The sequence below is a fragment of the Lonchura striata genome, chromosome 13 (genome assembly GCF_050655825.1).
Source record: "Lonchura striata isolate lonStrDom1 chromosome 13, ASM5065582v1, whole genome shotgun sequence".
Taxonomy (NCBI): domain Eukaryota; kingdom Metazoa; phylum Chordata; class Aves; order Passeriformes; family Estrildidae; genus Lonchura; species Lonchura striata.
This window is the reverse complement of record NC_140715.1, coordinates 4,037,480-4,065,174: the sequence shown is the minus strand read 5'-3', so window position 1 is coordinate 4,065,174 and position 27,695 is coordinate 4,037,480. Positions and strand designations below refer to the sequence as shown.

The following is a 27,695-nucleotide window of genomic DNA, read 5'->3' as shown; positions in this document are numbered from 1 at the left end:
AGCTGAAAACATCCTCTTCCCTTTCTGTCTCATCACTCTGGGTGTCATTTTCCAGCTTTTCCAGCAAAGATTTCATCTCTTCATCTCCATCATTGATAAAAATGTTTCATAGCAGCGGACGAAGCGCGGGGCCCCGGGGGGGAAGGTGGGAATAATGCTCCTTTCTGCTCTCTCCCCATTAGCAGCCCCCTCGGAGATCTGCCAGGGAAGCAGTTTGAATCCATCTCATCTGTGCCCTGTTAATTCCTTCTAATGCAAGTTTTAATCAAAATGTCAGGTGGAAGGAAGTCAAATGCCTCGGAGAGCTCCGAGTGCGCTCTATCAACACAAGTGCCTCTCTGCCCCAGCCCGGTGATCCTGTCACACGCAGACAGGGCTCTGGGTGACAGCCCTGCTGGCCCTGCCACCAACGCTGGCTGCAGCTCCCGAGCCTGCGGATATCACATCACCAGGTGGGTCTTGTCCCAGGGATCCACGTGTGGCTGGAAACCCATGGGACGCCAACACCCCCCCTGAGCGATGCCCTCACTAGCTTCTCCAAGCCTACACCCGCCTTTCCTCCTCATTATCCAGGGAATGCCGCTCCCTGAGGAAGGGGAGGAGCTTTCTGTAATGCTCGGCCCCAGCGTCCATCCCTGGAGGAGCTTCCAGTGTGGCAGTGGTGGAGCTCATGTGGCCCTGAGGGACAGGGGACAGTGATCCCTGAGGAAAGGTCCCTGAGGATGGGGAAGAGTTTTCAGGGCTGGATGAGGAGACTGGAGATGCTCAGCCCCGAGGAGATGCTCAGTCCATCCCAGGAGGAGCTTCCAGCATGACAATGGTGGAGACTATGTGGAACTGAGGGACAGGGGACAGCGATCCCTGAGGAAAGGCCCCTGAGGAAGGGGATGAGCTTTTAAGTCTGGATGAGGAGACTGGAGATGCTCAGCCCACAGTGTCCATCCCAGGGGGACCTTCCAGTGTGGCGATGGTGGAGCTCACGTGGCCTTGAGGGACAAGGGACAGTGGTCCTGAGGATGGGGAAGAGCTTTCAGGGCTGGATGAGGAGATTGGAGATGCTCAGCCCCAATGTCCATCCAGGAGGAGCTCCCAGCCCTGTGCCCTGGGATGTGGGGTGGGCCGAGCGCTGTGGGAGGACCAGGGCTCAGGGGCTTCCCCAGCTTGCAGGATCTTTCATCCTCCGTCACCATAAAGCCAGGCCAGATCTGCATTTGCAGCAGCCCACAGAAGCTGCCTCTGTTGTCTTATTTTTGTTATTTTTGAGAGGATATTTTAGCGCTGAGCACATTCCCTCCTGTTGCCATGGCAGCCGTGACAGGGGTTATATACCGTGAGAAAAATACCAAAATTAATGAGTGAGTGAAAGAGCAGCCAAGAGAAAAACAAGGTTAAAAAAAGAGTTAAAACAGTAATAAAAACAATCTCCCAATAATTTGGCAGCGAGCATCCCACAGGCAAGGCGGGCGGCGAACACGGGAGCCCTGCGGCTCCTCGGTGGAGCCCAGCTGGGGCTGCTGCCCGCGGCCCGTGGCCGGAGCATCGCGGCGCTCCGAGGGCTGCGCTGCTCCCACCTCATCCCACCGCCGCTCCGGATGGGGCTGCGCCCACCCCGCTCCTTCCCCCGCAAACCTGCAGCCCTCGGTGACGCAGGAGGCGAGCGGAGGAGAAGTTCTTTAATGTGCTCATTTCCTCGCTTTTGGGTTTTGAGGATCTTTTTGTTTTTAATTGTAGAAACAAGCGGATTGTCAGAACATCTGTGTTATTAGCATTTGCTGCCCAAATCCGAGCTGCTGCTTCTCCCGCGGAGCCCAGAGCTGATGAGAGAGAGAACAGAGGAGCCTTTGAACTCCTTGCAGCAGACGGCAGCCAGGTTGCTGCGTGTGTGTGTTGGGGGGGGGTATTTATTCTCTTGTAAGGTTCATTTGCTCTCCGTGTTTCCCTTTCTTCTCGCTTTCCCAGAGATTTAGCTGGATGCTCTTCCCTCGCAGGCTTTGTTCTTCTGACAAGGCCCCACTGGCACCTCGAAGCTGCTGCCTCTGTGTGATGCCAGGGCAGCCCAGCACGGATACCTGGAGCAGCCCAGCACGGGGACCCGGAGCTCGGGGCAAGCCGGAGCCTCCAGCAGCAGCCCCGGGGGCGGTGGCACTGCCAGCCCTGGAGGGGCTCAGGGAAAAACTCTGCAGACAGAGCTGCAGCCTGAGGGCTTCTTGTTGCTCAGACTGGCTCAGCTTTCTGGGAATGGTGAAGACAAGGTGAGGATGGGTGACTCATCTGGAGCTGGTACATGTACAGGATGGATTCTTCCCTGTTAGGGGGGTGAGACACAGGTTGCCCAGAGGAGCTGTGGATGCGCCATCCCTGGAAGTGTTTAGGGCAAGACTGGAGGGGGCTTGGAGCACCATGGGACGGTGCAAGGTGTCCCTGCCAGACAAGGGTGGAATGAGATGTTCTTTGAGCTCTTTTCCAACCCACACCATTCTGGGATTCTACAATAATGCCCAGTAGAAGGAAGTACAGGGAATAGTGAGCTTCCTGTTTGTCAGAGGGCAAGGAGCACTGTGGGAGAGGCTTTCAAAGGCAGTGGGGTGGAGGAGGAAGGCAGAGATGGATGAGGCAGCCCTGGGATGCCAGATCAGCAGGGGCCTGGGCATGGTGTCCCCCCAGCTCCCTAGGCCACAAGTGCTGCTGGCACTGCTCTGCCAGGCTGCTCCCCTGGGCTGCACAGAGGTGGTTTCTGATGCCAGGACACTTTCCCCCTGCATTCCTAGAGCCTGGACCTGTCCCTCACAAACATGTCTGAGCACAGACCGAGGTGACAGTCACGGGTGTCCCAGAAATCAGCTGCATCCAGTGATCCAGGTACGTGCCCAGCTCCCCGGCACTCCCTGTGCTGCTGCCCATCGACTCCTTGGCTGCCCCGTGACTCTTGTGAAATGCAAACCTTTGGTCCCCAGCAATCTCTAAAGTTTGCTGTCCCTGCTCCACGGGCAGCCTTGGATCCACAGGGTCACTCTCGGTTTCTCCTTTTGCTCCAGCTCTCCGTCCCTCCAAGGAGGGCTGCCAGTTACTGATCCATCAAATCTCCCCCTGTCTCTGCAGAATTTCACTCCCTCTCCCTGCCCAGCTCACGCTGGATCAGCAAGGCACAGCCTGACAAACCCCACAGCTCCTCTCCCTGCCCCAAAGGTGGGCTGTGACCTTCCCTGGCTTCTCAATTCACATCTTCTGCTAAATTGGCTTCATGTGAATTGACACTCGGAAAAAAAAGCCCTGCACACAGACGCGGAGGAGCCGACATCTCTGGAGGAGCAGAAAGTCTGGGAGGAGAGCTGGGCTTTCCATCCTGAGGGATGACTCGCCGGCCCCCTTTTCCTGCCTGGCGGGACGCAGCCCTGCCACAGCCTGAACCCGCTTGTTGCCGGGGAAATGCGGGGAGATCTGAGAGAAAAGCCCGGCAATTTTGGGGGGAAAACGGGGTGATTTAGGGGGTGAGATCGAGCCGGGCTGCTCCGAGCGGGCAGGCGCAGCCTCTAGATGGTGCAGTCATGCAGCCGAGCTGAGCATGTGTGCAGCGAAGGGCGCTGCGCAACAGGTTGGCGTAGCTCAGCGGGGAGACGCGCTCCCATCCTCGCTGCGGCGGAGCGGGAAGGACTTTCCAGCATCCTGGCGAGAAATCCGCGCCGCAGCCGGCCCGGAAGGCGGGTGAGGGGCAGCGCCAGGGGCTGCGCGACCCTCGGAGGGGGCTGAGGGTTCCGGCGGGGCCGGGCTGCAGCTCCAGCCGCTGGCAGGGAGCGCGGCCGCTCCTTGCAGGAGCGCGGAGGCGGCGGAGGCAGCAAGGGAAGGAAGGGGCAGCCCTGAACACGCTGTCCCCAGGCCCCCGGCGACTTCGCTTGGCCAGCCGAGGTGGCGGGGTGAGGAGCCAGCTGAGGGAGAACAGCTCGTGAAAGCATCGCAAGGGCGCTGCGAGCTCGCGGCTGCTTTTGGGAGTCCAGGCGCTCCGTGGCCGCTGCGCCCCGACACCCCGCGCTGAATAAAGCCGTGATTCACCGAGCTGGGACGGCAGGGCACAGCGGCCACTCCGGCCCCGCCACCGCAGCCGGCAGGGCAGCTCTGCGGGCTCGCAGCCCTGCCGGCCGGGGTCGGGGAGGGGTGGGCACAGCGCCCGCGGAGCTCGGTCCCACGGAGGGACCCTCCCGGCTGCGCGGCCCGGGCCTGGCCCTGCGCAGCGCGGTTGTGGGGCTGTGAAGCGCCGGCTGGAAGAATAAATGAGCGAGTTAATGATTAAGAGTACCGAGAGGGGAGTGAGATGGGAGACCCGAGCCGCACGTGTGCGGGCGCGGAGCGGAGGGGTCCCCGGGGTGAGGGGGCCCGGGGGGGCGCGGGGACCCCCGCTTTCCACGGGCACGGCGCTGGGCGCGGTGCCGGCAGCCCGGAGCCGGCGGCTCTGCCCGGCAGCCGCTGCCCGCTCGTCCCGGCAGCCCGGCCGGGCTCGGGATCTGATAAGGAGCCGGAGCTCCACCTCCCCGTGGTGGTGGCGGCGAGAGGCGGAGGCAGCGGCGGGCGGGGGGGGGAAGGGGCCGTGCCTGCGCTGCGCTTCCCCTGCACATCCTCACACACACCGAGGGACGGAGGCGGGCACGGACCGAGCTGCCCACCGGGGCTGCCTCCAGCCTGAGCCGCCGCTCCGCCGGAGGAGCCGCAGCCCCGGCCCGGGGAGGGGGGCGGTTCCCGCGGGACATTTATATTTTTTTGCCCCCCCTCCCCCTTTTTTTTCCCTATTTTTTCTTTTTTTTTTTTTAATTATTTTGTCTTTTTTTTTTTTTTTTTTTTTTCCCCAGTATTTTTTTCCATTTGTTTTTCATCCGTGGATAACGCTCGAGAGGAGCCGGGGGGGTGGGGGGAGCGCGGTCCCGCCGGGAAGGAGGCGATGGAGACGCCGCGGGACCAGCGCGCAGGGGCTCGGCGCGGAGCGCAGCGCCGGCACCATCCAAGTAAGAGCTGCGGCGGGGCCGGGACCCCTTCCCGCAGCCAGACGGAGCCGCGGGGGGGGTGCGGGATGCCCCGCGCCGGAGCTCGGCGCCGTGCGGGAGCGCGGGGCCGAGCGGCGGCGGGAGCGGCGCTGGCGAGCATCCCGCTCCCGAGCATCCCGCATCCCTCCGCTCCGCTCCGCGCCGGGCTGTGCGGGGCTCCGCGGCCAGCGGGGCGGCTCCCGCTCGTCCCCGGTCCCGCCCGGCGCTGCCACTTGTTGTGCGGCGCGGCGCGGAGCGCGGCCAGCCCCGCACGGCGCGGCGCAGGGCGGGCGGTGGTTGCGGGAGGGCGGCTGTGGCGGGGGCTGCGCGCGTGTTTCGGGGTGTTTATTTTTCCGCCTGGGGGTGGGTGGCCCTGGGTGTGATTCCCTCGTCCAGCCCTGGGTGTGTGCGCCCGCGGTGTGCGCGGCTGCGTGGAAGCCGCAGAAGTTGCGGGTGAGCCGGGAGCCGGCTGGGAGCGGGGCTGTGCGTGAGCCGGAGCGGCGGGGCGCACGCCGGGGGCCGTGGCGGGGTGCCCGCGTGGGGTGCGTGTGACACCGGGGTGCGGGGACGCGAGTGGGGTGCGCGTGTCTGTGTGCGGAGCTGTGTGTGTGACGGGGTGTGCGTGCGAGCTCCGAGTGTGTCAGCGGGTTCTGAGTGTGTCCGTGGGCTCCGAGTGTGTCAGCCGGCTCCGAGTGTGTCAGCCGGCCCCGAGTGTTCCGCGGGCTCCGAGTGTGTCAGCGGGTTCTGAGTGTGTCAGCCGGCCCCGAGTGTGTCAGCCGGCTCCGAGTGTGTCAGCCGGCCCCGAGTGTGTCAGCCTGCCCCGAGTGTGTCAGCCGGCTCCGAGTGTGTCCGCGGGCTGTGCGTGCCTCGCCGCGGACGATCCCTGTTTCCCGGTACGCGAGGCTGAGCGCGAAGCCGGTGCCGGCAGAGCGGCTCCCGTGGTTTTGTCACGGGTGTCTGCGTGCGTGTATCCGTGTGTGTGTGCGTGTGTCTGTGCGTGTGCGTGGGGCTGGCGGAGCCGCCTGTGGGAGCGGGGGCTCCGCTCCGCTCCGCGCCCGCAGCGGAGCCGGCGGCAGCCGGAGCCTCAGCCCGGGCAGCGCCGCGGGGACCGGGGAGCCTCGGCCGCGGCGGAGCCCGGCCTCCATCCTCCCTCCCAGCCGCCGCAGCCGGCAGCAGCCGCTCCCGCGGCGCCCTGCGAGGCCGGGGGGACCCTGTCCCCCTTCCCCAAGGTCCCCCCAACCCTCCCGGCTGCATCCCCGGGGCAGAGCCGCTCCCGCTGTGCCCGGCTCCCAGCGGCCCTGCCGGGGGGTCTCAAGCCCGCGACATTTATGTCTTCCCCCAGGGCCCCTCTCCAGCCGGGAGGGAGGGAACAGGAGCCCGGAGTGGCTAAGGGGGACCCACGGCTGGGAGGATGGGGGTACCACTCCAGGGAGGCTCTGACAGGTCTCTGCCTCGCAGCCTGCCAGACTTGGAAGGGATGTGGAGAAGGCAGCGAGAGAAGGGAGGGCCCTCGGCTTTGCCGGCTTGTCATCACTGCTGAGCTCCTCAGGGATGATTTAGGGGTGACGCTGTTGCCAGGCCAGTGGGGTTCCTCCTCCCGGGGTGCTCTGGCTCCCGGCGCTCGGGCCCAGCCTGCAGAAACGCCGAGCAGCCGCAGTGGCAGCCGGAGCTGGAGCAAACCCTGGGACGTGCTATGGAATACCCAGGATTCAGCCCATGCGTGCCTTGGGCGCAGGACTGACCATCAGCGGCTGTTTTCTCGGCTAACACGACCCCTGATCTCCGCGTGGAGCTGGGATGAGCTGTTTGCTGCTTGCTGGGATGTCGCTCCAGCTCCGGGTGTCGGAGCAGGGCTGGGGGGGAGCATGCAGGGGGGATTAGCACTTGTGTGCTCAGTGCAGGCTTTGGAGAGACTTGTAAGCCGTGGCTCCGAGCCACGCAATCAGCCGCTGGGAGCGAGGAGAGGCTGGACTTTGGTGCCCATTCCCGAAGCGGTGCTGCCTCCCGTGGAACGGGGCCAGCAGGCTGTGGGAATCACAGGGAGCACAGGCTTGTTCAAGCAGTTGCTTAAATTCGCGGCGCTTTATAACCTCTCTCTCATTAAGGCTTGTTTTTTTTTTTTTGGTGGGGATGGCTGAATTCTGTCGGATTTTGCATGCCACTGTCCTCCGAGAGCTTCCCAGTCATGCATTAAGCAGCGTGACTAACGCCTCTCTCATGTGGTTCAGTCTCTCTCACACACTCCCCGTAGGGAGAATTGTGTGTGCGGAGGAATAGTTGTTTTGGGAGGGGCTTTTATTTTTAAGTGCTCTGTGCTTTGCCAGCAGGTTGGAAAAAGGTGCCTGGCACCAGAGAAGAAAGTGTGGGATAGTCCTTAGATCCCATGGGAAAATAGCCTGGTGCCTTGGACTGGCCCCTGGGAAGCCTGTGTCTCCTGCACAGACGTGCTTGTGGAGGCTTCCCCCTACTCCTCCTACTCCTCCTCCTCACGCCCAGCTCTGGGCTCTCACGTCTGTGCCGTGTCATTCGCACCCCTGGGTGCTGAGCAGGATTCATGACCCTGCTGATTCCTTATCCCGCCGAGCCCAGGGCTCCTCAAGCCTTCCAGCAGTGCCCCTCAGGCTCTCGTCCCTCTCCTCCTCTCACCTCCCTGCTCTGCAGGGTGCCTTCCTTCGCCTGCAGGAATGGGGCTTGGGCTCAGATTCCAGCCCTGGTTTTGAAGCAGAAATCCTGGGCACCTTTGGGTGACACCCTTCCTCCTCCAGGCTGGCACAGGGCTCCTGGCATTTCCAGCTGCTGGGCCCCACCTCCCAGCTCCCTCAGCCATGTGAGACATCAGCACTGCCTTGAGACTTTTCCCTTTCCCGGTGATCTTTCACCTCGAACCAGGGCTTAGTCAGGACGTGGCTACGTCACCAGCAGCCGGGCCCAGCCCAGTGCAAACAGCCCAGCCGTGGGCACGGTGCCTCTCCCAGCCCGGGCATCCTCCAGGAGCCCTTTCCCAACAGCTGGAGCTGCCCATCTTCCCTGCCCTCACTCAGGGCCATCCCCAATGCCAGCGCAGGCCTCGGGGCAGGTTCACCCCATGGAGGCAGCTGGGTGAGGGGGGTCTGGTGTGAGCGCACCCGTGGGGTGGCAGACACGAGCGTGACCCAGGTGCCAGTGCCCCCGCACGGGTGACATCACACACATCACGGGTGGCAGCACCAGGGCATGCGCACACGCGGGCACACGCGTTGTGTGGGGCGCACACACGTGCAGGAGTGTGAGCTCACACCTGGGGCACGGCTTGGAACGGGCAGGGATGTGCTCCTTGCCCCGTGTGACACAGCTGCACACCCTGCTAGGGCACAGGTGTGAGGTGTGTGCCTTTCCCTACGGACACACGGCCCTGCTCCGGGCAGGTGCACACCTCTGGAACGCTCACAGTGCACGCCCAGCACAGACACACACACATGTGTGTGCACACATTGCTGATGCAGAAATCTGTTCTGTTTCTGCTTGGCTCCTGACCTCCTCCATCCTCAGCCCGGTCCAGGGATGGAAGATGTCCTGCTCTCTCCTCATCCCTTCCTCCTGGAGTCACACATCCCAGAGCTGCTGGTATGGGCAGCTCTGCATGGCCTCAGCCAGCTGGGGATGGCTCTGCTCTGCACAAAGCAAGTGGCAGGACAAGGCAGCAGAGGCAAGCTTGGCTTCAGGGCCAGGCATGGAGATGTATTTTCACTGCAGAGGCAGAACTCATTCCATCCGTGTCTCCATGTCCATGGGGAAGCAGAGGGCAGAGGGACCGGGAGCTGTTGGCTTGTGGGACGTACCAAGGAGGACAGTGCAGGGTGTTCCGCTCGCTGATGATCCATACCATGCCAGGCTAAGCAGGAACTGGGCACTTGCAGTGTGGCAATTGCCTCCATTCCACGGAGAGGGATGGCGATTGGGCACTTGCCCATGGAGCGTTTGCTTGTCCTTGGGCACAGAGTATGGAGAGAGGGAGTGATGGGAACGGCGAAAGCAGGGTGATGCTGTGGGGCCTTGGCAGAGGTTTGTGGCTGTTAATTTTAGGGCACCCAATCCCTGTTTTTTTTGGGTGCCAGTGAGCTGCGTTGAACCCCTTTATGCTCATGGCTCAGCAGAAGCCCTTGGATCCTGGAGGAGGAAAATATGTTCCCAGAATGGAATCCAGGGAATGGGAAAGCTGGTGGCCAAGCACCGCACCAGTCAGGGGCTTGGTGGCAGAGCATGTGGCTTGCAGAGGAAGGGTCAGTCTGTGGGGCTGGTGGTGTTCCTGGCACGGCCTGGGCACTGTGTGGGCACAGGGAAGAGGTGCCAATGGCAGGGGCAGCAGTGCAGGGGTGCAGCAGTTCAGGGGGGCAGCAGTGCAGGGGTGCAGCAGTGCAGGGGTGTCTCTGCAATGCAGGGGGGCAGCGCTCCCGGCACCACCGCTGCAGCAGCAGGATGGGCACTGGCAGGGGTGGGCACCCAGTGCGTGCCATGTCCCAGACTGGAGTGGGAGGGAACGGGAAGGAACAGTGTGTCTGCAGTGAGGAAGGGAACAGGAGCTGCTGGCGCAGGGTGTGGGGTTGCCTAGTGACTGTGCAGTGAGGGGGATGCTGTGCTGCCGTTGCAGTGCGCCGGGGCTGGGCACTGCCGGGGGCTGCCCGGGGGCTCCTGCACTGCAGCACAGCTTGGGCAGGGACCCGGTGTCCCTCTGGCTGCCGGGCCAGCGGGGCTGGCAGTGCTCCACAGGCAGTGCAGGAGGGATGATGCTCAGGGCCCTGCATCCCTGCAGTGCCGGGTGGGTGGTGCCTCTGTACCTGGCAGTGCGAGGCTGGCAGTGCCACTGCGCTGGCAGTGCAGCAAGGGCAGCGCTGCTCTGCTCCTGCCACAGCGGTGCCCCTACGGCCCTGCAGTGCTGGAGGGGTGGCAGCCCTGCATCTCTGCAGCACCCCATGGGCCTGCAGTGCCCTGCAGCCCTGCAGTGCTGGATGGGCGGCAGTCCTGCATTCCTGCAGTGTCCTGTGTCCCCGAAGCGGTGGCTGCTGCTGTTCCTGCAGTGCAGGCAGTGACGGATGGGAGAGAGCTGTATGCTGGCAGTGCCCCGTGTCCCTGCAGTGCTGGGTGCATGGCAGCCCTGCATCCCTGCAGCCATCCATGGCCTTCCATCCCTGCGTGGGTGGCAGCCCTGCATCCCTGCAGTGCCCTGTGTCCCTGGTGGGTGTCAGTTCTGTATCCTTTCAATGTCCCATGTCTCTGCAGTGCGGATGGGTGTCAGCCCCACATCCCTCAGTGCTGGATGGGTGTCAGCCCCACATCCCTCAGTGCTGGATGGGTGTCAGCCCCACTTCCCACAGAGCAGAACTCTCCATTTGGTGCTCCTGTTTCTGCAGTGCTGGCAGCTGTGTGCAGTGCCCGTGTGTCCTGCTGTGCGTGGCAGGCTGTGCCCCTACACTGGTGGCACACAATGCTTCTGTGTTTGGGTGGTGAGAAGCTGTCTCAGACTCTGGCCGACTCCCATCGGGTTGCTGGCAGCAGGCTGCCTGCAGTCCACCCTGTTAGTGTGCCTCGTTGGGTCTAATTACAGTTGGTGTGGTGACGAAGAGGGTGGACAGTGGCAGGAGTGGCTTCCTGCAAGTGGCAGGGCTGAGGTTTCAATGACAGGGTTACTCACTCCAGCAGGGCGTTGCAGGAACTGTGCAAGCTGGGACGGGTCCTTCAGGGCACTGGAGGCTGCCAGGAGCCCCAGCAGCCCCTTCCTTCGGGAGCCGTGCCAGGACCATGTGCGGGCCCACATGGCGCAGTGGGGTGAGCCAGGGAAGGGGGCTGGTCGCTAACCTCCGGTGTCTGTGTCTCCTCCAGCTCCCCTGCAGCGCAGGATGAACCCGCTGGCGTCCTGCCTGGGCCTCTGGCTCCTCTGCCAGCTCCCTGCCCTGGCCTCGGGGACACGTGCGGTCTACAAAGTGCAGGAGGAGCAACCCCCCAACAGCCTCATAGGGAGCCTGGCCTCTGACTATGGCTTACCGGACATGGGGCACCTCTACAAGCTGGAAGTGGGGGCCCCGTACCTCCGTGTGGATGGCAAGACTGGGGACATCTACACCACAGAGACCTCCATCGACCGGGAGAGCCTGCGGGAATGCCAGCACCTCCTGCCCGGAGAGCCCTGCTTCCTGGAGTTTGAGGTGTCCATCACTAACCTGAACGCCAACAGCAGCCCACGCCTGCTCGAGGGGCAGATCGAGGTGCTCGACATCAATGACAACACCCCCAACTTCGCCTCGCCCGTCCTCACCCTCTCCATCCCTGAAAACACCAACGTTGGGACGCTCTTCCCCATCCCCCTGGCCATGGACCGGGACTCGGGCCCCAACGGCGTTGCCTCCTACGAGCTGATGGCTGGTCCGGAGGCGCAGGAGCTCTTTGGGCTGCAGGTGGCCGAGGACCAGGATGAGAAGCAGCCTCAGCTGATCGTCATGGGGAACCTGGACCGGGAGCAATGGGACTCCTACGATCTGACCATCAAGGTGCAGGATGGGGGGAACCCCCCTCGGGCGAGCAGTGCCCTGCTCCGCATCACCATCCTGGACATGAACGACAACGCGCCCAAGTTCGAAAAGGCCCTGTACGAGGCAGAGCTCTCTGAAAACAGCCCTGTGGGGCACTCTGTCCTCCAGGTGAGTGTGGGGGTTGCTTCTCCTCACTGTTTCCCCTCCTTCCTGGCTGCAGGGACAACCCAGGAGCATTGACATGGCTGTGGTTCCTCCGGGGAGGAGGGAGGGCTTGATGAAAGAGCCCACAGTGTCGCCCAGGGCCAGCGGCCAGGCAGGTCCCTGGGATATCACATCTGCCCAAGCGAGGTTGGAGAAGATGCGCAGGAAGGCACAGCTGGAGTGGGGCCGCAGGACACAGCTGAGGGGCAGCAGCAGAGCTGCAGGGAGCAGGGTTCTGGGTTCCTGGGAGGGCTGGGACCTGAGGGCCACCGGGAGCCTGGCTTGGGGCCAGCGCGGTCTCAGTGCTGCCTGCAGACAAGACATAGACCCTTTCATGAGTTGCATTCCCTTGGCTGCTCCATGGAAACTCGGGAGGTGGGGACAAGGAGCATCCCTGCTGCCCGTGCGCGGGGCTGGCCATGGCTCCGGAGGTGCCCTGCTGTCTGCAGGGAGCCGGGGCTCTGCCTGTCTCGGGCAGCGCTGCAAACTGGCCTGGGGAGCCCAGGGGGCTGGATCTTGGTGGATTTGGCTTGGAGGGGGCATTGAGATGATAGTAGTCGACATCTGTTTATCTGCAGCTGCCATCTTAATAAGCGGAGCGCGGCCAGCTCTCATCTGCCTGCTAATTCTGATGTGAATTTTTTAAGAATTCATTTTTCACTGTTAAGAGAATGGGAGTTGGAAGAAGATAAGGGAGCTGCATGGCCGGGAGGAGAATGGGCTGAGATGCCGCTGCTGCCATTGCTCAGCTTTTATCTTTCAGGGGGAAAATGACTTCCGCCTGTTTTGTGAGTGGAGGTAAAAGGTGGAATTTACATTTAACAACTTTCGTTCTCCATCCAAATCTGCTGAGCAAGATAACGGTGGAGCAGCAAATGGTGCAGAGAAGAGGTTGCTCAGAGAGCCGATTAGGGAGGCAAATGTTAGACAAACCTCATCTTCTTTAGAGAGCAAATAGTAGGCGTAGAGGCAGGTTTATGGGGATGCAGGGCTCCTGGAGGGTGGGCAGGGATGGACGGTGATGTGCAGGGCTCAGACAGCCCCAATCCCGGCGTGGCTGCATCCCTGGATGCCACGATGGAGCTGCTGCAGCTCTGCACATCGTTGCCTCCCTCCTCACCCTACCTGAGCCAGGCAGCTGCTCCAGCCCCTCCTCGGGGGCACAGCTGGAGCTGTCCCTCCCTGCTGCTGGCTGGATCTCAGTGGCACAGTTCCATGGTTCTGGAGGATTCCCTGCGTGCCGGAGCTGGCTGGGAGGGAGCACAGCCAACCAGCCCAGCCGGTTTCTCCGGAAGATCGAGGCAGAGCCTCCGTGCCCGAGGGCGGCTCCCAGCTGCTCTGCCGGTCCCAGGCTCTTTGCCCCACAGTCCTTGGCCCCAGAAGAGGAAATCCTGGTTTTTCCCTCAGCTGTCCTCAGAGAAGGCCGTGGCGGTTTGCGGAGGGGCTCACCCCGCCGTGCCCCTGTCCTGCTCACCGATTGTCCCTCTGTCCCCCAGGTGAAAGCCAACGATTCGGACCAGGGCGCCAACGCCGAGATCGACTACTCCTTCCACCAGGCCTCGGACATGGTGCGGCGGCTGCTGCGCCTGGACCGCGCCACGGGGCTCATCACCGTGCAGGGCCCCATCGACCGCGAGGACATCGGCACCCTCAAGTTCTCCGTCATGGCCAAGGACAAGGGCGCCAACCCCAAGAGCGCCCGCGCGCAGGTGGTGGTCACCATCAAGGACATGAACGATAACGCGCCCTCCATAGAGATCCGGGGCATAGGGTTGGTCACCCACCAGGATGGCATGGCCAACATCTCGGAGGACGTGCCAGTAGAGACAGCAGTGGCTCTGGTGCAGGTGTCCGACCGAGATGAGGGTGAAAATGCTGTGGTGACCTGCGTGGTGGCTGGTGACGTCCCATTCCAGCTGCGCCAGGCCAGTGAGACAGGGAGTGACAGCAAGAAGAAGTACTTCCTGCAGACCACCACGCCGCTGGACTACGAGTCAGTGAAGGAGTACACGATTGAGATTGTGGCCGTGGACTCGGGGAACCCGCCCCTCTCCAGCACCAACTCCTTGAAGGTGCAGGTGATGGATGTCAATGACAACGCCCCTGTCTTCAGCCAGAGCTTCACTGAGGTGGCTTTCCCCGAGAACAACGAGCCTGACGAGCTGGTCATGGAGGTGAGTGCCACTGACGCTGACAGCGGCTCCAACGCCAAGCTGGTTTATTCCCTGGTGACAGACCCCTCCTCCAAGGGCTCCTTCACCATTGACCCTGACTCCGGGGAAATCCGGGTGAAGGCGGTGCTGGACCGAGAGCAACGGGAACGCTATGAATTCTTGGTGGTGGCGGAAGATAAGGGCAGCCCCAGCAAGCAGGGCACAGCGTCTGTGGCCATCAACGTCATGGACAGGAATGACAACGACCCCAAGTTCATGCTGAGCGGCTACAACTTCTCAGTGATGGAGAACATGCCGCCCCTCAGCCCTGTGGGCATGGTGACAGTCATCGATGCTGACAAAGGAGAGAATGCCCGGATCCAGCTGTCAGTGGAGCAAGACAACGGGGATTTTGTCATCCAAAATGGCACTGGCACCATTCTCTCCAGCATCTCTTTCGACCGGGAGCAGCAGAGCACCTACACCTTCCGACTCAAGGCGGTGGACGGTGGGGATCCCCCCAGGTCTGCCTATGTGGGGGTGACCATCAACGTCTTGGATGAGAACGACAATGCCCCCTTCATCACTTCCCCTTCCAACGCCACCTACAAGCACATCCTGCCCCACACCAGCCCCGGCCAGCAGGTGAGCAAGGTCAAGGCGGAGGACATCGACTCGGGCATCAACGCCGAGCTGATCTACAGCATCACAGGAGGAAACCCCTTCGAGCTCTTCCAGATCTCCCCGCAGAGCGGAGATATCACTCTGGAGAAGGAGATCCTGCGCAAGCACCACGGCCTGCACCGCCTGGTCGTGCGCGTCAATGACAAGGGCAAGCCCTCGCGGCACGGCACGGCTCTGGTGCACTTCTACGTCAATGAGACGCTGGCCAACCGCACGCTGCTGGACACGCTGGTGGGGCACAGCCTGGACACCCCGCTGGACATCGACATCGCCGGTGACCCCGAGTACGAGCGCAGCAAGCAGCGGAGCAACATCCTCTTCGGAGTCATCGCCGGCATTGTGGCTGTCACCCTGGTCATCGTGCTGGTGGTCCTGGTGCGCTACTGCCGGCAGCGCGAGGCCAAGAGCGGCTACCAGGCGGGCAAGAAGGAGACCAAGGACCTGTATGCACCCAAGCAGGCCAGCAAGAGTGGGAAGAGTAAAAACAAGGTGAAGAAGAGCAAGTCTCCCAAGCCACCCAAGCCCACAGAGGATGAGGAGGAGACGGGGCTGCAGAAATCGCTCAAGTTCAACCTCATGAACGACTCGGTCAGCGACAGCCCCCGGATCCACCTGCCCCTGAACTACCCTCCTGGCAGCCCGGACCTGGGCCGCCACTACCGCTCCAACTCGCCGCTGCCCTCCATCCAGCTGCAGCCTCAGTCACCCTCTGCCTCCAAGAAGCACCAAGTGGTGCAGGACCTGCCGGCCACCAACACCTTTGTTGGCACCGGGGACAACAACTCGACGGGCTCCGAGCAGTACTCGGACTACAGCTACCGCACCAACCCCCAGAAATACACCAACAAGCAGGTAGGAGAGCTCATCCTGAGGCCGGCAGCGGCGCCCCCGCTGCACCGGGGAGCCATCTGGACAGAGGTGTGGGAGTGAGCGTGGACTGGCCCCCAGCCCTGCATGCGTGGCCCAGGGGGCTGGTGTTGGACTACCCTGGAGCCGAGCCACAGAGCCTGGGCGTGGTGCAGGGAGGGGATGGGGACGGTGTGAGGGAGGCCAAAAACTGTCTGAGCCCTTGTCAGAGCGCCCGGGGCTGGGTCCTGGCGGCGCTGCCCGGGTGACGGTGATGCAAAGGGCGCTGCATGTGTGTGGCTCTGCATGTGGGGCTCCGGGCAGGGAATGCCACCCGCCTGCGTCCGCTTTGGGGACCACTCTAAGAGCACCAAGGAGGGCGATGCCCACCCTCCCATCCCTCCCTCCGCTTGGGCTGGCTCATGGGGAGGAGGGACTGGTCCTGCTCCTGCCACAGCCGGGTTCCAGCCCTGCCCTGCTCCAGGGAGCAGTTGGGAAGGCTCTGGCCTCACTGTTGCCAGCCCGGCTCTGCTGGTGCGGCTGAGCCTGCCACCATCCCTGCACAGGGCGCCTCAAAGGGAGCTCTGCGCCCGCTGTGGCTGCCCGGGCAGGTGGGGCTGGGTGGAGGAGCAAAGCTCTGCCTTTTTCCCAGGCTCAGGCTCCGGCTTCCCCCAGGCTCGGGCCCTCTGCCACAGCCGGCACGGTGAATTCCGGGCTTAGCACGAGCACTGGGCCTGGAGCTGTGGCTCTGCGGGAGAGGATCTGCAGATCCTGGTGGCACGGGAATGGCCCGTCCGTGTGGCAGGGCTGGGGCTGTGCTGGGGGCCAGGGGAGAGGGGCACGGAGGTCTCTGCTGCGGTCGGGTCACTGCTCTGGGTGTTGCCGGGGGGTTCTCTGCGTGCGGGGCAGGGCGGAGGCAGGTCTTGGCTGCTCGCTGGTGTGCACTGGAGCTTGGAGCTGAGCCACAAGGTCGTGGGCTGAGTGTGGAGCTTGCAGGACCTTCTTTCTCAGGCTGTCTGGCCACTTAGGAGCTTGCACCATGTTTCTGCTTTGGCACTTCTGTCCTTAACCAGTCAGGGAGGGAGAGGGGGAGCGAGTGCCTGTGGCTTTGTCTTCTTCCTGGGGCCCCATGGGTGAGGACCACCCACTCTCCCCCGTGCTGTACCCCCTGTGCCCCATGACACCCCTGCCCTCTTCTTTGTACCCCCATGAGCGGCAGGCTGGGCTCCTGCCGTGGGGCTGAGCTCAGCTGCCCTGTTGGATTTGACTTCAATAAAGTTTTCTATTTTTGACCGATTGTGCCTTATTTTCCCTGCTGCCCCTGAAAAGGCTCTCCCAGCAATTTCCCAGGCATATTTTCCATGTCCTTGGCCACTGGAGCACTCAGGCCCTGTGGAGGCCAGAAGTGATGCTCACATGGGCCGGCCATCTCCACAAACCCTCCACCACAGCCAGCGTGGTCAGTCCAAAGGCTCCATGGTGCTGACCCTTCATCCCCAGGTTGACATGTCCCATGTCCAGTCACGCCCTGGCCCTCTGCAGATGTCCCTCCAGGACAGGGTTCCCAACACTTGCACACACACACACACATGCACACACGCACACACGTGTGTGTGTGTGTGGATGCAGTCTGAGCCACAGCCCAGCCCACCCAGCTTTCATTTCATTTCATTTCACACCAACATCCTCCCTCAAAGCTTCTCCTGGTTGATCTCCACATCCTCCTGAGCCACACCCACGTCCCGCAGCCAGAGCGTGGTGGAGCAGATCCCTGTGCCTGGCTAGCCTGACCCAAATCCCGCCGGCGCGGGCTGGCAGCCGCCGGCTCCCACCCGCCGCAGTGCTGCAACGAGGGCGCACGCGGTTGCAGATGGAGCCTTGGCATGTCAGCAGCGCCCAGATCCCGGTGCTCCCCCACCCTGGCAGGGGATGGGAAGGAGAGATCCTCTCAGGAAGGCTTGCTGGAGCCGGGTGGTCTTGCTTCCCATGCAGATGGCTCTACCCTCTATGGGATTTCCTGGTGGGTTGGATGGGGGTGATGCCAATGCCATGGAGCTTGCCTGGGGTCGTATCTCCAGCTGTTTGGAGAAAAGATGGACCCTGGTAGGCAGGAACAGTCCAACTCCCCTCTCCCACCATCCCACTGTCCCATCTCATGGACCCCCCTCCCTCGCCACCCATTCCTGTTTCTCCTGGTTTTTCTTCCAGACTGGGGCACCATCCCTGCTCCATCACACCAGTTCACCTCTTCCCCAGGGCCTCCAGAGGCCTCACCGGGCTGCTGGGGCTGAGGAGCTCCGGTGCTGGGAGAGATTAGATCAGCTGGGGAAACCAGTGGTTCTGGCTGCGGTGGTTTGAGCCCTGTGCCAGCCTTGGCTCTCACAGCCTCCTCGTTTGTTTTGCTAACAGCATAAGGTTTTATCTTGAACCATCCAGGAAGTGTCTGGGCCTCCTGGGCAGGCAGGGCTGGGACCCGCAGGGAGAAGCGATGGCTGCAGAGGAGGAAAGGAGACACCAGCAACCACCTCAGTAACTGCTCCCCGCAGGGCTGGGCCGGGCAGTCTGGGGGCTTGGCTCAGCCCTGCTATCTGCTTCCCTTTGGGAACCTTCTGAGAGAAGTTTCCCTTCCTTCCTCGTCCTCGGCAGCTCTTTGATGAACGTGGGGTTAGAACTCCAGGCGCTGGCGTGGGGAGCGGCTCTTTCTTCTGCCTGGCTCCCAGGCCCCATCCTTTTTTACCAGGAGGAGATATGCTACATCTTTTCCCAAGAGCTGCCCTGGGTCTTTACGGCCCCCCACCACCCGGGAAGGCAGCTGGAGTGGTGTGAACTTGAGTGAGCTCAGCAGAGGTTCCTGCACCTGCCCGCGGGCTCGGAGCGCGGTGCAGCATTAATTACTCTCTGCGGGAGGGGAGGAGAGGAATATTGTAGCTGTAATGGACAGAAATGAAATCGTCTTGTTTGAGAATTTAGCTCAGAGTCTCCATAAATTGCAGGTTTAGGTGCTGGCAGATGTCTGGGAAAGTCTCCCACTGTCCTGGATCAGTGGGTTTTCTCAAGGTCATTCACGTGGAATGAGCTGATAAATGGATCCAGCAAGGAGCTGCAGATGGAGCTGAGGGTTCATGGGGGACCTGCCCTGCTTTCCCCCGTTTCAGAGAGACGCTGTGCTGGGAGCAGTTCCTCCACACTATGAATCAGCTCCTCCTGCTGGGATCGACGGGGCTTGGGTCAGATTTGGCTCTGCCGGGCTGAGACCGAATGAGGGAAGTGTCTTTGAGGGGCTGCAGATCCCTGGATCTGCTGGGAAGAGTGGCTGTGTCAAAGCACAGCAGCTTGTGAGCATCACTGGGGTGCCTGGCGGAGCTGGGGGAGCACAGGCCGGGGTGGGGAGTGGGCAGTGCCCCGTGCTGGAGCATTGGTGAGGATGCTGAGGGCACCACGGGCAAGGCAGGAAGGTGAGGTGGCTCTTGGCGTGTCTGTGCTGGGGACTTGGGCTGATGGCAGGGAGCGAGAGCACCCTGGGCCATTTGGGAGCTCAGAATGTGGAGCTCCAGCTACGGGAGAAGAGCAGCCCCTGGTACAGGCTGGATGTGCAGCCAGACCCAGCGTGGGTGTGTGCAGGCTGTGCTGGGGGGGAGGTGACAGCAGGATGGTCACTGCCAGCGCCCTGTGCAGGTGGCACGGTCTCGGTGACAAGGAGGGGCAGGGACACAGCACGGGCTGTGTGTCAGGGGTAGGGGATGCAGGGGGTGCAGCTGGAGTTTCCCCAGGGGGAAGGTGGCACAGGGCAGGGTACAGCTCCTGTGCCAAGGAGGTGGCAGTGGGGACTGTGCAGCCTGGGCTGTAGGAGGTGGCACAGGGGGTGCACAGCCCCAGGGAGAGGGGCACAGGGCTGTGCACAGGCTGCGCTGGGTGGAGGGCGGCAGTGGGGTGGACACAGTGACAGAGGGTGGGAAGCCTTGGCCAGGTGACAGCTCTGTAGGCAGTGTCTGCAAGGAGACAGTGGCACTTACCGTCACTGACGCACCAGGGAGGTCATTGGCTCTCTCCTGCCTGGCAGTGCCTGACCCCACCAGTGCTGGGGACCTTGTCCTTTCTCCCTTGAAGGCTCCCTCAACCTGTGCTCCTTGCCTGGGGCTCCCACGTGGGGCTGGGTGACAGCACTGCCCAGTTCCCCTCCCTTCTTCTCATTCCTCCCTCCCCTCCTCTTCCTCTCCCTCCTCACAGCCTCAGCCTCTCTCCTGCCTGATGCCCTTGGAGCCAGCGTTGGCCTTTCCTAGCTTGGATCTGGGGACCTCCTCCTTTCCTCCCTCAAATCTTCCTGCTTCTTTCACAACCGGGTCTGCTCCTCTCCACCCTCTCTCCTGATCTCTCCCTTCGCCCTGGCTGTCCCCAGTCTCTCCTGACCATGCTGGCCCCGGTTCAGAGGGATGCTGAGCCCTCCCAGCGCAGGGCTGAGCCCCTGGCTGGCTCTGCTGGCCGAGCTGTGGCTCCTGGGGGATGAAAGCCCTGGCTGTGTGTGCAGCCGCCCGCTCCAAGCCTCCCTGATTGATATTCCCAGCACTGCTCTGCCCGCTCGGCCGGGCTCTCAGCTGCAGTGCTGTTCCCTGGAGCGGGGCCCAGCCCTGCAGGCTGCTTCCCCCGGCACCCAAATCCCGGGGCAGAACCCGCCTGGGACAGGGTGTGTCCCTGTGGTTCCTGCGTGTCCCCATGGTTCCTGAGTGTCCCCATGGTTCCTGCGTGTCCCCATGGTCCCTGAGTGTCCCTGTGGTCCCTGCGTGTCCCCGTGGTTGGTTCCTGCATGTCCCCGTGGTCCCTGAGTGTCCCTGTGGTCCCTGAGTGTCCCTGTGGTCCCTGTGTGTCCCTGTGGTCACTGCGTGTCCCCATGGTTCTGCATGTCCCCATGGTTCCTGAGTGTCCCCATGGTCCCTGCGTGTCCCCGTGGTCCCTGCGTGTCCCCGTGGTTGGTTCCTGCATGTCCCCGTGGTCCCTGAGTGTCCCTGTGGTCCCTGAGTGTCCCTGTGGTCCCTGTGTGTCCCTGTGGTCACTGTGTGTCCCCATGGTTCTGCATGTCCCCATGGTTCCTGAGTGTCCCCATGGTCCCTGAGTGTCCCTGTGGTCCCTGTGTGTCCCCGTGGTTGGTTCCTGCATGTCCCCATGGTCCCTGCGTGTCCCTGTGGTCCCTGCGTGTCCCTGCGTGTCCCCAGGCACTCAGTGGCCCCTCAGCCCACAGAGCACCCAGAGGTGTGGATGGGGTGAAGCAGAGAGGGTGGGATGTGGCTGGAGGGGGTGGAGGGTGGGGTTTTCCCGGGTGAGGACAGAGCTGGGATGGGATGGAAGGAGGTTGGAGTAATGAGAGGGTGCAGGATGTAGGACAGGGTGTTGTGAAGGAACAAGGGCTAAGGAATGCCTGAAGCAAAGGGCACAGAGTGGCTGGAATTGTGTCAGAGCTGGGGAGGGCAGCCCTGGGAGCTGTGGGACAGCAGCAAAGGGGTGGCTGCTGTGCTCTGGTGGCCAGCTGGGACCCCCAGAGTGAATCCCCCCTTGTGGGGCTGTGCCAGGGCAGGTTCCAAAGAGCCCCTTTGTGGTTTGTGGTGTGTTGGACACTCAGCCCCTGTGGTGCCCTGGCAAATGTCCCACTGGTTGGCACATCCTTTGGAATGTGTGCCAGGCCCAAATCACCTTCCTGCCCCTCCACCCTCATCCCCACACAGCCCTGTCCTGTGAGAGCACCTGCCAGGAGCCCTGGGCACGGCCCATCCCCAGGGCACGCTGTACTGCCATTGCACAACCCAGCTCTGCTTCTGGCAGAAACCAAGATGGTCAGTGGAGATTATTCCCAAAGAGGCTCTTCCTGCAGTGCCCTGAACCTTCAGCACCCCAGAAACCACAGGCAGCTCAGCTGAGGCACAGGAGGGTGGAACAGGAGTGAGGAGGTCACCCCTGGCATCTTAGTGCTCCCTTTCTTGTCACCTCTGACTGTGGCTGCAGCATCCCCCAGTCCAGCCTGGGAGAAGCTCAGCCTTGGCTTTGCCTCTGGAGTCAGACCTGGCACTCAGCCTCACTCAGCTTCCCCCCAACAGGTCCTTCACTGACCTTGTCTTTTGTCCTGACCCTTTCTGTTCTTCAAGGACAGCTACAAAAAAGGTGGAGAGAATTACATAGGCAGAGAGCGATAGGACAAGGAGAACTCTTTTAAACTAAAAAGAGGAGAGGTTTAGATGGGATATTGGGAAATAATTGTTGCCTGTGAGGGTGGGCAGGCCCTGGCACAGGGTGCCCAGAGCAGCTGTGACTGCCCCTGGATCCCTGGCAGTGCCCAAGGCCAGGCTGGACAGGGCTTGGAGCAGTCTGGGATGGTGGAAGGTGTCCCTGCCATGGCAGGGGGTGGGATGATATGGGCTTTAATGTTCCTTGCAACTCAAACTATTCCATGATTTTATTCTCTGATTTTCCGAACTGTTCTGGAGGTCTCTGCACCCTTGAGGACCTGGTTTCCATATCCTAACTATAGTAAAGGCTTCTTTTCCGAGTGTGGTTCCCAACCCAACCCACTCGAAAGGAAGAGGAGGTCAGGCAGAGGACCAGAAAGAAAACAACTCCCCCAGATCCCTTAAAAAACACCCCTGGTTGTTTTGCATCAATGCCTTGTGTGGTGGAAGCTGTTTACTGCCTCAGCCCTTCAGCTGCTTGCAGGGAAGCGTGGGTGGGTTTGTGGTGGCAGCGTGGGTTGCGACCTGCCAGGAGAGCAGGAGAAAGCTCTACCACCTCATTATTTCCATCCTTCTGGCACTCACAGCCAGGCCTTGTGGGTCCTGCCCAGAGATCCCTGAAGATGCCCCTTCCCCGGGATGTAAACATCCTTCTGAATTCCTCCTGGCTTGCAAAACACCCGCTCTGATCTCCTATCTGCCCATGGCACAGGGATCCTGGCACGCTCCATCCGAGCTGGAGCTGTCCTTTGGGGAGGGCAGCGAATCCCCACCTCTGTCCCTGGGAGCCGATCTCGCTCCGGAGCTGTCGGAGCAGCGTGCCCTGATCCAGCTCCTCGGAGACATCTTCAGAGGTCTGAGCAGCCTGGAAGCCTGCAGCTATTTTGCTCCCCCATGGCCTGGTTTTCACATCCTCCCAGCTCCCGGTGCTCAGGAACAGCTGCTGGCCCTGCTGGGGGGACCTGGTGGCTGAGATCCTGCTGGAAGTGTCCTGCTGGAGCGGTGTGTGATGTTCCTCTCACACTCGTCCATTCATCTTCCTGCTTGTTCATCAAAAGCACTTGAGCCCCATGCAAAGCAAAACCCGTGTTTCAGATGTCTGAAGAGCCCTTCATTCTCATTCAGGCTGGGCAAGACCTTCTGAGGTGTTATGATTCCAGGCTCTGAAAGTGCCTGGAGGAGCTTGGGTGGGTTTTTTCCCAAGGATTTCAAGTGGATCACAGTTCATTAGGGACTATCAGGGCGTCTCTTGCCCAGAGAGCTCAGAAACCTTTGCTAATGTGCTGGAAATTTTGTCTGGAGACAGCATATGGTTTGGCCAATGATGTCACAGCAATCCTGGGATTTGAGGAGCTCATCCATCCCAGGGGTCCTGTGCCAGTGGGAATGGGAATTGGAGCAGTGCAGGCGAGATAAGTGGCCCTAAGAAGCCTTCCTATGACTTGTCCTACCTGTTCGATGTCTCCAAAGGAAAGTTTGTCTCAGCTGGTATCTCCACTCATCGGGAGGTGCAGACCACTAAAGTGAGGGCTCTGCCCATCTCTGCAGCGTGTGGGTGCCCAGACCTCTGGAACAGGCACAATTCCTTGGGCAAACAGGAAAAGCTGCTGCCCTTTGCCTGTGGAAATAGAGCTGGCTGCAAAACAGGTTTGCCCTCAGAGGAAAATTTTCAATTTGAAAGCAAATCAGGAAGAACTGACAATTTTCCCCCCTATTTCCCAGGTCAATCAGAATATATATTATATATAAATATTTTCTTTTCTAGTAATGTCTAAAATGTCGTCTGACCTTTTTGAGTTGAGCTCCATAATTAATACTTGGCTGGAGTCCTGAAGTGAAAGGTACCTTTGCAAGAGCATCATTTTTTCATTTTCACGTGTCAGCAAAGATCTCCCCCCACACCCCAACCCTGAAACAGGGAGCTCACTTGAAAAATGATCTGATTTCGGCAAATTGACAGGTTTTCTGTGGAAAGGCTTCCATGGAAGCATTCCTGGTTACCTCAGTTTTTTTTTTATAGAGTCCTAAGTGTACAGCTTTGGACCCCCTGCTCTCCCCAGAGCCTTCAGCACTCCCTGTCAGCTCCACTGGGTTCAACTGGGAGCCAGATTAGCTCATTATTCTCCCAGCATCATTTTCCCACTCTGCAGCTGTTGGATTCCTTGAGGGTTTTATTCAAGTGTTGCTCCCAGTCCTGGAAGCCTTTCCTCCCTGGGATTTTGAGATAGTTTTAATGTGATTATGAGGCCTCATGCTGCGTCCAGGGCAATTTCCACTCTACACCAACCTCTCCAGAATAGCTCCATTATCAGCTGGATGGTGACAGACATCCCAGGGCAGCACGGCCAGGCCAATTTAGACATCATTCCATAAAGATTATGACCCCTTTCCATTTTACCGTTCGCCCTTCCGATGATTTATTTCTATCTTTTCCTTGCCCATCTTAATTTCACCCAAAGAAAAGCCAAATGGCACCTCCTGGATGGGCTCAGAGCTGGGATAGGCTGAGGGTTAGGCAAGCTCTGTCCCCAGGCTGCCTAAATGGGTTTCTAATTGCGTTAGATCTTGCTCTGAGTTGGATAAATTCGATCTGACCAGGCAGGTTGGCACCGGGCTTTGGCGGCTTCTTTGAGCATCATGCAAATTTCAGGAGGCTTCAGGGCACCTATGTGGAGTCAGCCCGCATTTTCCCTGGATTTATTCATTAAATAGTGCCTCGGGAGCTGATGTCCATTTGAGGCTGGCTGCTCTGCTATCATTATTTCGGCAGGACTTGGAGACTGCCTCTGCTGACTGCAAGGTCAGCACTCGCTAATTGTCAGCTGAGCAGCCACTCAGGAGGGGAGCAGGTGCTTTTTGGGACAATACCTGGGGTTGGGAGGTGGGATTCCATGGATTCCTGCATGTTTTTCCTCTGGTTGTGGATTCCTTCTCTGGTTTGTCACCAGTGAAAGAGCTGAAGGGAGCTGGGGATGGACACAGGGATTTGTGGGCAGGCACAGCCACCACACGAGACCCTGTGAGCACCATGGACTGGAGCTGTCACCCCACGGCTGATGTGCCTTGTGGGACCCCAGTGGCTGTGGTGGAGGTGACCCCAGTAAAGTCAGGCTGGTAGATCACAGATTTGGGACTCTTAACTGTGCTCCAGAACTGTCAGGGCTCTTTGGGAGACACCATCTTCAGGGACAAAATCTTGGGAGGGCCTGAAGGAGTGTTGTGAATCAAAGGATGGGTCTCACAGGTGTGCGCAGAGATGGGTCCATCCATGTCTCCCCCTTGTCCAAAGCAGCCCCTGGCACCTGATCCCATGGTCAGCACCAGCCCTTCCCTCAGTTCCTCCGTGTTGTGCAAACAGGGAGCAATCCTGGGAATGCAGCTGGGTCTGCTCAACCGACTGAACGCCTGGAGATGCTGTGGCAGGGCAGGGAGGGGCCCCCAGGCCACCAAGGGCAGGCGCAGAGGGGAGCTGTAGATGCTGGGAGGTGACACCAAGCCAGGGGAATGCTTGTCTTGTCCGTTGTCCCTGTCCCTCAGGGTGCTGCTGTGCCAGGAGCGCCCTGAGCTCTTCCCATCACCTGCAGGGTGAGTGCAGAACAAGCAGGGAGGGCTCTTGGAGGGCTTCTCCTCCAAACATCAATGCAGTGGCTGCACAAGGTGCTGCTGGAGGGTCATGGAACAGGATGGGAAGAGCTGCCCCAGCTCCGTGCTCACCCCAGCACGGCAGCAGGAGCTCTCGTGGCTCAGATGAGCTGTAAAATGGTCGGCTCAGGGACGAGCTGAGCCTGTGTCCTGTTTCCTGGAGCTTAAGCGTTGCCCTGGGTGGTTTTGGCAATTCAGCTCCAGCTTTCCTCGAGGCCTGCCCTGGTTTCCATGGACATAATATTCCCCTCAGCCTCCTGCTCCCAGGGCTGTGCTGCACTGCACTGGAGCCCCGCTCCTCGCCAGGCAAAGCAAACCATTCCCAAGCCTCCGCCCATGGAAAGCTGGCCCTGGGTCACTCAAAGCACGGTCCCTGGCCTTATCTTTCTCTCTTCCTCTCCATATCCAGGGATGTTGCGTGGCTCCAGGTTGGTTTGTAAAGGAGAGGGGTTGATGAATCCATGTGAAGTTGAGTAACTCCCGCGCCACAATGGCTCCCTTGTCACTTATTTTGATATTCCGGGCGCTGGCTCTGACATTGCCTTTCACTCCCGGCCCTGTGAGTTGCTGCATTGTGGCGGCTGTTGGGGAAGCAGCTCCCTTGGCAGCTGCCTGAAAGGAGGCTTCTGGTGGTGGGGAGGCACGGGAGGCCGGGGAGCCGCGGATCCCGCTTTGGGATCAGCAGCGAGCCAGTTAACAAGGGCTGGATTTTCCCCAGTGCGCTCGGGGAGGGGGAGCAGGGAGCAGGGTGGCTCCCCTCCACCCCTGCCAGCAGGAAAAGGGTGCCCGGGGCGGATTTTGTGGTTTCCTTTGTGAACAATGGAATTTCTCCTGCTGCTGGGTCCCTGCCCTCTGCACAGGCGGTGATGCCGTGGGTTTGTGGGGACATGGTGATATCCCAAATTCCTGCTGTCACTTGGGCTGAATTTGTTTTCCTTGGGTTCAGCATGGAGAATCAGCCTGGTGCAGGTTGTGCTGGGAGCTGGAGATGTTTGAATGAGGGAAGGAAGCGGCAGGAGGGAGCAGAGGGGCTGAGGACTGGGGGGTCCCCCTAGCCCCATCCAGCATCCATGAGAGGGAATCCTCATGGAATCATTAAGGTTGGAAAAGACCTCCAAGATCATCAAGATTTGATGTCACCCAGCCTAGGCAACTGAGTGCCACCTCTGGTTGTTCGTTGAACACCTCCAGGGATGGTGATTCCACACCCTCCTTCCAATGTCTGACCACCCTTTCCATGAAGAAATGTCTCCCAATATAATTTTTCCTAATGTGCCCTCGTGGCAGAAGGAATCAGCACAGCCAGGGATTGGTGTTGGGGAGTTTGGGATGTGCAGCCAGGACCAGGCAGGTCGGGGACAGCCCACAAAAATTCCTCACCAAAACAAGCTCCTGCTACTGCCAGATGAGCCCCAGAACTAGAGCCGTGGGTTTGGGCCTGGCTTCCCTGTGCTGGAAAACTGGGGAAGAGCTGGAAGGGGCACAAGGAAGGGCAGCAGGTCTGGAAGGGGCACAGGGAAGGTTTTCAGGGCTGGAAGGGGCACAGGGAAGGGCAGCAGGGCTGGCCAGACCTGCCTGGTGTCTGCAGCAGGACCTGGCAGAGGCGGATGCAGACTGGATTTGTGGAACTGGAAGGGGGCAGAGAGAGGAGTAATTACTGCCGTTCCTCACAACCCTGCAGGTAGGAGAAGTTCAAGGCAAAATGAGCAGGCAGCAGAGGCAGGAGCAAAGGGAAGAGCTTTTCCAGCGAGCACATGGGCCGGGAGTTCATTGCTGCTGGAATCTGCAGAGGCCGGAGCAGGCACGGACTCAAAAAGGCAGGAGAGCACTTCACAGAGGATGGGGGTCATCAGAGGGAGAGCTGCCAACAATTCCTCCTCGGGAAAAATCCCTGAGCTGCAGCAGCATGGAACCTGTAGGATTTTCCCGGGGATGAACATCCCCATCAGAGCATCCCTGTGGGAAGAGGGAACAGGGGCTCTGTTTGTCCCTCAGATGTGGTGCTGGCACAGGTGTCCACACCAGGAATATCACAGTCAGCACTAGGGAGCCCTGAAAATGCATTTTTTTATCCAAAGCCACAATTTCTCAGCTGAGAAAATAGACAGCTCTTCCCCAAATCCCATTCCAGCGCAGTGGCAGCAGTTGGAAATAGGAAACCAATAAATACTGGGGGTAAAAGGAGGGAGTTACAGCAATTAGGAGAAATGAGTTGTTCTGGAGTGCAGAAAATTAACAAGCAAAGCCAAAGACATTGGGGGAGAATCAATTATTACAAAGTCAACACAATAAGTACTTTAAAAAATGCGACGGGAAGAGGTGGAGTTCAGGAACTGTCAATTCCAAGTGGAGATTGCAAAATTGTTAATTATGGAGAAAAATGCAAAAGTATTGACTAAGTAGTTGGAGTAATTTGGGCTGAGACATAACAACGTAGGATGT

The 27,695-nt window shown here is 60.4% G+C and overlaps 1 protein-coding gene across 6 annotated transcripts in view; it reads left to right on the top strand.

Annotated features, from left to right (window-relative positions):
• Nucleotides 1-3,563: 3,563 nt before the first annotated feature.
• The window catches only part of PCDH1 (protocadherin 1), a 58,786-nt gene continuing 34,654 nt past the window's right edge, over nucleotides 3,564-27,695 (top strand). Inside the window, exons 1-4 of one of the 6 annotated variants that reach the window (XM_085591099.1) lie at nucleotides 3,574-3,702; nucleotides 4,839-4,991; nucleotides 10,866-11,680; nucleotides 13,213-15,405. In XM_085591099.1, coding sequence (XP_085447225.1) covers nucleotides 4,928-4,991; nucleotides 10,866-11,680; nucleotides 13,213-15,405 — 3,072 coding nt within the window. In that variant the 5' untranslated portion in view covers nucleotides 3,574-3,702; nucleotides 4,839-4,927. Of the gene's footprint in view, nucleotides 3,703-4,838; nucleotides 4,992-5,341; nucleotides 5,463-10,865; nucleotides 11,681-13,212; nucleotides 16,692-27,695 lie in introns of those variants that run through there. The other 5 variants (XM_031506050.3, XM_085591101.1, XM_031506048.3 and 2 more) reach the window with 5 other exon arrangements.